The 11,186-nt window shown below is 46.6% G+C and overlaps 1 protein-coding gene across 7 annotated transcripts in view; it reads left to right on the top strand.

Annotated features, from left to right (window-relative positions):
- The first annotated feature begins 1,563 nt into the window (after positions 1–1,563).
- The window catches only part of PUM1 (pumilio RNA binding family member 1), a 79,723-nt gene continuing 70,100 nt past the window's right edge, over positions 1,564–11,186 (top strand). For all 7 annotated transcript variants that reach the window (XM_054086181.1, XM_054086176.1, XM_054086180.1 and 4 more), the window contains exons 1-2: positions 1,564–1,692; positions 6,079–6,452. In XM_054086181.1, coding sequence (XP_053942156.1) covers positions 6,090–6,452 — 363 coding nt within the window. In that variant the 5' untranslated portion in view covers positions 1,564–1,692; positions 6,079–6,089. The remainder of the gene's footprint in view (positions 1,693–6,078; positions 6,453–11,186) is intronic.

Genomic DNA, 11,186 nt, shown 5'->3' with positions numbered 1-11,186 from the left:
TGGAGAGTTGATTTGCTGGCATTTTGGGTACCATGCATGAATGTAAAGGGGAAATATATTCTGTCTCACTGCACACGGGTGGCAGAGTTCACTTCCTCGTGTTGCCCAGGCCTGATAAAGGATGCTTGCTGTCTAAAATTCCAAAAAGATTCACAGAGAGATGATTTGTTGGCATTTTGGGTATCATGCATGCATATAAGTGGGACATACATTACGTCCCCAGCTCTTATGTTGCTGCACGAGTGACAGAGATCACTCCCTCATGTTGCCCAGGCCTGACTGAAGGATGCTTGCTTTCTAAAATGCCCAAACTAGTCTTTATTTGTGTTTATTTGCTGGCATTTTGGGTGCTGCATGTACATGGGAAATATATTCTGTAAGAAGCTCTTCTGTTGCTGCACGTCAGTGATGGAGATCACTCCTTCACATTTCCCAGGCCCGAATGAAGGGTGCTCGCTTTCTAAAACTCCAAAATGACTCTAAGAGAGTTTATTTGCTGGCATTTTGCGTATCACACGCTCATGTTAGGGGGAAATACATTCTGTCCCAAGCTCTTGTCTCGCTCCATGTGAGTGATGGAGATCACTCTCTCATGCTGCCTGGCCCTGATAAAGGATGCTCAATTTCTTAAACTCTGAAAGAACTCCTAGAGTGTTCATTTTGCTGGCAGTTTGGGTATCACATATCCATGTAAATAGGACATATATTCTGTCCTGAGCTCTTGTCTTGCTGTACGTGAGTGATGGAGATCACTCCCTCCTGTTGCCGAGGCCTAACAGCGTGCTCGCATTCTAAAACTGCAAAAGCACTCTTAGAGACTTGATTTCCAGCATTTTGGGCACCACACACGTGTACAAGTGGTAAATATATTGTGTCCCCAGCTCTTGTCTCTCTGCATGTGAGTGTTGGAGATCACTCTCTCATGCTGCCCAGCCCTGATAAAGGACGCTCACTCTCTGAAACTCCAAAAGCACTCTTGGAGAGTTGATTTCCCAGCATTTTGCTGGCATTTTGGGTATCACATATCCACGTAAATAGGAAATATATTCTGTTCTAAGCTCTCGTCTTGCTGTACGTAAGTGATGGAGATCACTCCCTCATGTTGCCCAGGCCTCATAAAGGGTCCTTGGTTTCTAAAACTCCAGAAGCACTCTTAGAGAATTGATTTCCTAGCATTTTGGGTATCACAAATCCTTGTAAATAGGAAATATATTGTGTCCCCAGCTCTTGTCTTGCAGCACACAGTTGATGGAGGTCACCCCCTCATGTTGCCCAGACCTGATAAAGGGTCCTTGCTTTCTAAAACTCCAAAAGCACTCTTAGGATTTCCCAGCAGTTTGGGTATCACATATCCATGTAAACAGGAAATATATAGTGTCCCCAGCTCTTGTGTTGTAGCACATGGTTATCGGAGATCACTCCCTCTCGTTGTCGAGCTCTAACAAAGGCTCCTCGCTGTCTCAAACCCCAAACCCACTCCTTGTCTCCCTGTCCCCTGTCCCCTGACCCCCGTCCCGGGCGGCAGCGCTGGGGCCCAGCCGGTCCTCCCGGCGCGGCCTCGCCTTCCCGGCGTGCCCCGCGGCGCCGTGCCCGCCGCGCCGCCATGTTGTCGGAGTGAAAGACAGGGGGAGAGGCGAGGCGGCGAGCGGCCTGGGGGGGGCCGGCATCCGTCTTCATCCTACCGCTCCGCCCGTGAGTATCGGTACCGGAACGGCCCCCGGCGCGCCGCGCACCTCGGCGGAGCCGCCCGTGGCGCCATATTGGCGTGGGGAGCGGGCGGAGGGGCGCCAGGCCGGCCCGAAGGCGGGCGGCGGCGGGGGCGCTGTGCCCAGCGCTGCAGCCCGGCGCCGTGTCGGGGGCCGGGGCCTGGCCCCTATTGTTACCGGGGAGGGGGGCGCGCTCGGCGCCTTCCCGGGAGCGGCCTCCGCCTGCCGCGAGCGGCTCCCGGGCTGTGGGGAAGAGAGTGTTACGTGGTGGGGGACACGCAGGGGCCGTAGGCCGTGCCGGGCGGCGCCCCCCGCCCCCCCCCGGCCGCGTTCTGCCGTGCGGGCCCAACCAGGGGAGTCGCTGGGCTGCCTCAGGCCTGGCCCTGCCGGGGGGCTGCGTTCCCACCTTTCAATGACTCAGTCATAGGAGACCTCGGCCCTGCCCTCCCTCCCCCCCCCCCCCCCCCCCCCCCCCCCCAAATTCCCCGGCCTTGGGGTCCTCGTTCCCCCTCCCTGAATTCCTTGGCTCTGGGGTCCCCCCCATTCCTTCGCTCTGGGGTCCCAGTGCTCCCGTCCCCCCTAGTTCCTTGGCTCTGGGGGTCGTCGTCCCTCTGCCTCTCTCTTCCCCAGCCCTGGGGGTCTCCGCTCCTCCCCTGCCCCACCCCCCCCGCAGTTCCTCGGCTCTGGAGGCTCCCCTTGTCCCCTTCCCTGGGGATTCCCCGTTGCTCCCCGCCCCGATCCTCTGCTTTAGGGGTCCCCATCCCCTCCCTCAGTTTCCCAGCTGTAGAGGTCCTCTTGTCCTTTCCCCCCTGTTCCCTAGCTCTGGGGGGTGTCGCGGGGTAGGAGGGCCCAGAGCCGGTGGGGAGAATGCACAGACAATGCTGAGGTGGAGGGCGATCCGGAGGTTGTGTTTAGGGTGTGTGTGGGGGTGCCCCTTGTTTTTATCTCCTTTTGCCATAATAACAGCATTTAGCCCTTGTTAATTGTAATTGTAAGATTCTCTCTGTGGCCCCAGCCTGAGAAACCCTCCCCATTTGTTATTTTTCCCCTGGTCAATGTTTAATAACTTTGTTCCTAGCAGAGATTTGATTCGACAGATCATGAGTAAGGAATTTCCTTTATTAAGAGCGAGGGAGATGGGGTAAAGGGGGAGCATTTGTCTCCCCCTGTTTTAATGCTGGTTGAAGCAGTTGGATGGGTGATCGATTTACCCGCTTCCTGCTGCCTCTCCCCAGTATTTCGGGAAAACACAAGGCTTAAACGTTAAAAGTTCCTGTAGGCCGCACAGCTCTCAAACAATGGCTCTGCTTTCATTTCCAGTCGAACTTTCAAAAAAACCCACCCTACCCAAACTCTTTTCTATCTTATGATTGAACTTTTTGAAACACCCATCTTGTGCCGGCTTAATCCTTTAATATTCGCTCTTATTTTTAGATGAATATTTTTTAAGAGCAAGAAGCTCTGAACGTGTAGCTGTGCTCGATGTGGATTAAAGCTGCCTTATTCAGTGTTGTCATCACTTCTAAGCTTAAAACTTGTGTGGAGATGTCTCTGGAGTTTTGTTGCTTGTGGAACATCCCCTAATCTGAAGTATTTTGGTTCTGATGATAACAGAGCAGTTTATTTACATGCTGTGTTTTTATTGAAAAGGAAAATTGTCCCTTTTGTTGCAGTGTATAAGCCTTTGTTTGTAAACACGAAACTATTCCCAGCAATGGTCTGCCTGAGAAAAGCTCATTTATTATATTTGCTAAGGAGTTTGGGAATGGCAAGGTCCTGGTAGCCTTTAGCAGAGGCAAGCCTAGCAGCTGCCAATTCCTAAATGAATGTGCGTTGTGTAGGTGACTGAACATATTTCTGATGCTCTGTGCGCTTTGAATGACAGGATTCAGCTGGCCGCTACATTTAACACGGCATTTCGATCAAAACACGTCTTGGAACTAAACTTGAACTACCCAGAATGCTCCTTTCCCCTTTGCTCCCATTCAAAATGTCGCTTTTGCCAAGTTTTTAGCTCGTGTTTGGAGCTGCCTCGTCTGTGTGAGATGAAAGAGGAAGCGCCCGAGAGCTGGAGGCACTTGTGCGGGCCTGCGGAGTACTTGAATGAAGATACTCGGGTCTTGAAGCATCCTAGTTTTTACAGTAACACAGTTATTAATGATCTGTGTGGAAATTAAACCAGAAATGAGTTTGTGCTGGTGAACAGAGGGGCCTTGCTGTCTGCTGCCTTTTGAGGGACGAGAGTGAGCTTGTGCCTGGGCTGCCTTCCCTCACTGCTTTGTACCTTGTGGTATTTCCAGGGGAAGCAGGGCTTGTCACAGTATAGCAATACTTAAAAGTTTTTGTAGATTCACAGTATCCTCATGGTTTTACAGGCTGCCCTGAGGGAACTCCTAAGGCCTTCTCGGAGGGGCCGCTCAGGTTTCATTGTCTGCAATTAGCACACACCCTGACTTGGTGAGATGTGAATTTCTGACCGGTAATTACCGAGTTATTTTTTTTCTTGTTGTGTAGAGGCCTTTATTGCTTCATTTCATGTTAGCAAAGGAGTTTGTTTATAATGTTTGTTAAAGGAAAGCTAAAGGAAAAATGCCATTGTCATAGCATTGTATTCTTCACAATCAGTGATAGTAGTAATACTGGACGTTGTCACAGTGATTTATGAAGAATTTGAGGCAGGTAGCAATTTCCAGACTTTTAAAAAGACATTGGGGGCTAGTTGTGTTCCGTGTTGCCTGTATTGAAATCCTGAAGGTCTTTGAACTATGAAATACCTTGCAGAGTTGTCTGTTTATGTGGCTATGGAGGCCGTGTGTGTTGACAATTGCGTGTTGTAGGTGCAATAAAGAGTCCTATCACCCCAGTTCTTATAGTCCTTTGCTTCTGGATATTAACACTGGTCTCAATTATTGGGGCAAACCTGGGCAAATTTGATCAAAGATATTACTTGGACCTTTTTTTTTTTGTGTGTGTGTCAACTTTCTCACTCCACTGTTAGAAAATTGTTCTTGGAAGTTGGTTGTAGTAGTTGACTGTTGTTCAAAACTACTACGATGAGCAGAGAGGAAACAGAGCTGCCTTTCAGGCCGCTGGAGCTGCTGGTAGGATCAGGGCCAAGGTTTGCAGCCACCGAGGTACAATAGTAAAAGCATTCTCATGCTGGTGTGCAGCTGTGGTGGAGTCCGGGAGGGCTGAATTCTCCCCCCTCGAGTTTCATACTTGTCACTCTGTGTGGTATTTGTGGGGTTGCAGGCCCTGAAGTCATGAACTAGCAATCTTTTTAAGTAATAATAATAATCCTTGCTATGCCATGCCTTTAAAAACAAATTTGATTTATGTGTGCACTCTGCATTGGCTGAGCATTACATAATGGGGGGCAAACACTTTTCTGTTCACACATGTAATGGCTTTATTGCTGTCAGGATCAGCTGATAAGTCTCTTGAAAGAACAGACCCCGTTGTGTTGTGTGGTTTTGGGGTGCTATCAGTATACTTGGGAGGCAGTAGATCAGTGAGTTGCTGTCAGCCTGGTCTGCTGAGTGCCCTCCTGCACTTTGGCTTTATGTGAAGCATTTGAGGTGTTTTTGGTGTCGGGTGGCTTCCACAACTTGTCCAGCTTTGCCCTGGTGCCATTGGTAGCAGGACTGGCACTGCTGGATGCTCTGGCTCTGGAAGGTTCTGCTAAGATCCCATGCACAGAGGTTAGCTGCTCCTTCTCCAGGGCATCTCGTACAAAACGTGCTGGTGTGCTTTACATCTCTTTTATGGAAGCCAGCTTGAGTTTGCAGGCAAAATGCACCTCGTTTGGGATGTAACTAACTGTATAAGCAGAAATCCAGTGTTTTAAGCTTGCATTTGAAAAAAAATGAACCTGTTGACTTGGTGTTTTGCATGACTGAGTGAACACATCCTGATACAGCGGGACTCTCGTATTGATTGAAGATCTGCCTACTTATTTGTCAGGTGTAAACAATGGCGGGCACTGAGGGTGTAATTTCCGTTGAGGTTTTCGAAGCCTTTTTTCCAGCAATTTTCTGTGGCAGCACTCCAGTTGGTGTTTTGTCCATCGCATAAATTGGCATTCTGATGTCAGTATAATGGGCACCTTACAGGAATCTTGCATATACTGATAACACTTTGCAGCACAAAATGTGGGAGTTTTAGCTAGCGTGCATTTTTATGCAATATTTTAGTTGCTAGGTTAATGGAGCAAATAACGGTGTTAAAAGGAGTCGAGTTTGCATCGTGATGTGTCCCTGCCACTCACAAGGTGGGTGTGTTGTTGAACATATAAAGCCAGAGCTGTAAGGATTTCATATTTTCTTTTCCTTTTTTCTCTCTTGCCGTCTCTCCCCCTCCCTCACCCCCATAGGTGTTGGTGGAATGAGCGTTGCGTGTGTGTTGAAGAGAAAAGCAGTACTCTGGCAGGACTCGTTCAGCCCCCACCTGAAACAGCACGCCCAAGACACAGCTAATCCCAACATGCCTGTTGTGTTGACATCTGGAGCAGGGTCCCAGGCTCAGCAACAGCCGGCTGCAAACCAGGCGCTTGCAGCAGGGACACACTCCAGCCCTGTTCCTGGATCCATAGGAGTTGCAGGCCGCTCCCAGGACGACGCTATGGTGGATTACTTCTTCCAGAGGCAGCATGGTGAGCAGCTTGGGGGAGGAGGAAGTGGCGGAGGCGGCTATAATAACAGCAAACATCGCTGGCCTACCGGGGATAACATTCATGCAGAACATCAGGTAAAAAAAGTTCCATGTTTCCAAACTCGGCACGTGAACGCATCGGGCTTATGATAGAGGCTTTTAATGGCACTTGTTAAAGCTTAAGCTGGTTATTGTGTGTTGGAAAGGCAACAGCTGTACTTTTTGTTTTCTCTTTTCAGGATTGCAGTGCTTTGGTAGCCAAGAGCTGAAACATTTCTGCTCTTGAGGGTGTTGAACTCCAGTCCACTCTGTGTGACAGTCAAATGCATGCTTGCGAGATTCATCGTTCCCTTTATCGATTTGTTTTTCTGATGTGTGAACCAGCGTAGCAGCGACTGCTGCTGCTTTTCAAATCTGTTGCTGTAGTTAAATAATTCTTATGTAATGGTATTACAAAACTGCCAATGCATGTAGGTTGGGCTTTTGCCATTTCCAATATTGAAAACACGGTTCTGGAAGTTGCTGGTAATGTCCTTTCCTGGGTTTCTTCGCTTTTTTGTTTTGGGTTTGGGTATTCGCGTTATGATTGGGAGGGGAAGGTGCTGTTAGTGTGCTTTGCTGAACTGAGAACAGCCTTAATGTCATGAAATAGTGCTTTTCAAAACACTGCTAAACTTCTTACAGCGACTTGCTGTTTCTGAGAGGGTGGTGGGCCAAAGCGTGTCTCATAGTAGTGTTTACTAGAAGGCTTCTCAGTCGTTGCATTGTCAGATGCGCTGCAAGTTGAGTGAGTGCATGACTCACACTGGCTTTCTGTCTGTGACCTGTAAGTAACTCGGCAGAGGAGGAGATGGATGTGCTTCCTCTGCTCTGGGAGCAGAACTTCAGCGTAAGCACATTGTAAAAATGGATGACTCCCACAAATATTGTCAGAGCAGCAGACACAAAGCTTTTGCAACCTTTATGATTATCTCCTGCCTTTAGATTTTCAGCTAAAAGTGGGCAGGCCCTTAGTCTGCTGCTGTGCTTCCCCGGGGGATGTACTGCCATCCGGACCATTTAAAAGCAAATATTGCGTTGGATTTTGCAACCTCGCTGAAGTCAGTGTATACATCAACAAAGAAGTAAACACTAGTGCCCTGTTAATTTGTTTTGGAAGAAACATCCCATAAAATACTGCTATAGGAACCGAGGAGCTACAAGAAGATTGTAGTCATTCCCTTATGTGGAAACATAGCATTTAGTTATCACTTTAAAGGAAATAACTGCATTGACATGGGATGTAATTTTTCTGTTAACTATCCCAGTTTTCAGTCACTAAATGTAAAACTCGTTTTGAGACGTCAGCGGAAGAGATCTTAATGTGCTTTAAGCTGTGTAAGAAACGGTAAACAAAAATCTCTTACTGAGAGGCTGCAGCTCTTGGGTTTTACAGATGAAAACTGTCCTGTGGTCTGCTGTGGAGGTGTTTAGGCAGGACCTGCTCTTCTTCGGACATTTTGTGAAATGACGACTTCATGAATTAAAATGAATGTCATAAAATTTCCAGTCCCTTTTTCCTCCAGCTCATACATTCATCTTCCTTTCTCTGAAAATCCCTAACAGCACAGACAACAAAACTCAGTGGAGGTAGAGGGTTGGGGGACGGTACAGGACACTTAAACCCTGCAGTCATTAGAAGCTGTGCTGTTGTTTGAGCTTTTGTACTGCCTTCTTCAGTAATTAGAAAATCTAAACTTTCACTCAAACAAAGAATCCTCCTTCTTCCAGAGGTTTGCCCTGATGTCAGCAGATGTACTGCTCTTCCTCAGCTTGATTTTTCTTTAGTACCTTCTTGAATGAAATGATGCTAATAAACGTGCCACTTACTGAAAGGGAAACTCATTAGCATATGCTAGTTTAAATGAAATTTAAAAAACAATGCATATATTCTTTGGAGGCAGAATACTTCTGAGAGGGCTGTATGGACACAATATTCCTGCAGGATTGAGTTTATAAGGTTGTGTGATGCTCTGTTTCTCCCTGTGTGTTCTGTGATCTGAAGCTCAAGAAATACCCACTATAATATCATTAACATTGGAGCCTTCTCTGTTCTGCTGCCTGCTGCCTTTCACATTGTCTGTAATGTGTTTGTCACCCAGTCCTTCTGTTCTGCATTCAGTGTGCATCTTTAAACCAATCTTTGTGTTTAATTTCTTCAAAGTCAGCTTTGAGATGAAGTAGGAACTCTTTTCTCCTGTGTCCTGTTTGCTACGGTGTACTCCAGTGATTGCTGGACAGTTTTATCTCTTTTTTTTTTTTTTTTTTAATTGCTTCAGCCTTTCTCAAGTGCCTCTTTTTGCATGGTTCTCCATTTGCCTCAGGATTTTACTCCTGGGAAGCAGAATGCAGGATATATGTAATCCTGATACTGCCATTCCTCTTGACTTTTTGGTCACCTCTGCATCTGCTTCTTGAATTATAAATTCCTTGGAGTAAGAACTAGCCTTATGCGTGCAAAATGATTTAGTTCTATTTGGGTTTAGCTGTGATAGAATTGAATTTGTCCTGCAAGAGTAGAAGTGGAAGGAAGTGCTGGGACTTGAGGAGCGGTGGGGGTCATTATGGGTGTCTGCAAAGTCTTGCTTTCTTATAGATGCACTTGTGTTGCTGTACTTTTGATTTTAGATTTTGGGATAATGCAGTGAGAGGCCCTTGCCTTGTTGCCTTGAAGACTGGTTTGGAAACTGAGTAGCTAAAAGATAATGGAAAGCTAGGAAAAATAATTATACGGTAATATAGGTTAATGCCTGCCTAGAGCTTGGAAGGTCGTAATTAAAGGTAGAGGGATTTTCTTAATTGTTGAATCCCTGTTTCTTCTTTGCTTGTGTAGACAGACATCTATCTCTGGTGATAATACTCCAGTGACTTTTACCAAATGAGAGCATTTCATCGTGTGTTATTAAGTAGCTGTGAGTGTTGTGAGTCAGAACTTATTTGTGGACTCCCTTGCTTTTCATGTTTTATTGTGCTGGCTGTTCCTCCTTGTCAGTTGTTCGTACCTTCACCAGCAGCCGCGAGGATTGAGCTGTGAGTGGCATCCATAGGGATGACTTCAGAAAAAGTTTTCCTGCTCCCAAGGAAGTAGTGCCCTTGTCTTGTGAACAGCAGGAAGATACTAGTTCTTTTTGTATCTTAACTAGAAACTTTCTTCTCCCTTTGCAATTTTCCCTTCTTCTCCAGAAGGCAGGATGTGCAAGTTTTTGTATAAATCCAGGCCATTAAAGATGCTTCTGTCTTTTTGCCTGTTTAGGTACTGGAGACAAGCCATCCACACAAACAAACATGTATTATAAATTCCTCTTTGTCCTTGCAGACACTGAAGTAATGGTGGAATTGGGCTTTTTTTCCTAGATTGGAATCTCTGCTCCTAAGCAAACTCCCAGCTGTCTGTAGCTACAAATACTTAATAGAATCATAGAATGGTTTGGATTGGAAGGGACTTCCTTAACCAGGTCTTGTTTATCCCCAGAAGGCAGCAAGATGAGGTTGAGTATTGATGTCCACTAGTAATTCTAAGATTAAAACTAAACAGGTTTAGGCCGTCATTGATCTACAATGCCTGATTACTTTCTGGGCTTTTTGGGCAGACAGTTACTATAGCGGCACTGGGGTGTTTGTGTGCTCTTTATCCTGCAAGAAATGGGTAAAGGTCAGAACGTCACTTTAAGTAGGTGAGTGAAGAGGTTCAAGGTGACTCCTGATGAGTAGTGTCCTAGGTTGGATTTGTCTTGGTTATTAAAAGTTGCATCTCTTTACAAGTCCCAACAGTCATCTCCTGCCCCTGAGGGGAGAGAAAAGACAGTTGAGATGTTCAGTGGGGAGAAGTTATGAACCCTGAGCACATTGTTAGGAAAATTGGCTGGGTTTTCTTGGATGGGATCTCTTGTGGCCTGTGCACGCACTTATGTTCGTGAACTGGAGAGAGGAGAGATTTTCTGTGGTGGTGGTCCCTTTGGAATAGCAGGGCATGGATATACTTAGAATGCCTGAATTGCAGTTAGGATACCGTGGGAGTTGCTTGGTAGAAGCAAATGATTTTAGGGATTTACTTTCTTTGAGAGCATGTTTAATTAATAATTTGAGACAATAGAACTCTGCAGGGATCGACTGGTTGAATGTGGAGAATTTTTCATGTATAGTTGGTGAAGAATAGCGAGAGCAACAGGGCTGGGACTGGATTTTCTGCTCAGTTTTGCCTTTTGGCAATGTGACTGTGCAACTACTTAACTGGGAACTTTGGAGACAAAAGGTAATTCTCCTGGCAACTGCCCTTCTAGAGCACAACTACTCATACTATGCTCCTTGCTGCTGTGAGAGTGCCTGAATTTAATGTTGTTTGACAATGTTTGGTGCCTGTTGGCAGGCACTATGACCAGAGTTTGTCTTAAAGTCATGGTAAGATCCTCTAAAAAGATCCTGGAAGCTAAGGAAGCAGAAGCTGTAGTGTTCGTTCTTCCAAAGTAAAATCCCATTTAAATGACAGTTAAGCTTCCTAGAGAAAAGGAGGCTGAGGGGAGAACTTACAACTGTCTACAACTGTCGAGAGAAGGTTGTACTGAGACAGGTGTTGGCCTCTTCTCCCAAGTAACAAGTGATAAGATGAGAGGGAATGACCTCAAGCTACACCAGGGTTGGTTCAGATTGGACATCAGGAAAAATTTCTTCATCAAAAGGGTTCTCGGGCAGCGGCAGAGGCTGCCCAGGGCAGTGGTGGAGTCACCATCCCTGGAGGGGTTCAAAAGATGGGTAGACAAGGTACTCAGGGATATGGTTTAGTAGTGGACAGGT

This window comes from Cuculus canorus, chromosome 22 (genome assembly GCF_017976375.1).
Source record: "Cuculus canorus isolate bCucCan1 chromosome 22, bCucCan1.pri, whole genome shotgun sequence".
NCBI lineage: Eukaryota > Metazoa > Chordata > Aves > Cuculiformes > Cuculidae > Cuculus > Cuculus canorus.
The sequence above is the reverse complement of the archived record's forward strand: the minus strand, read 5'-3'. Positions and strand labels throughout refer to the sequence as shown.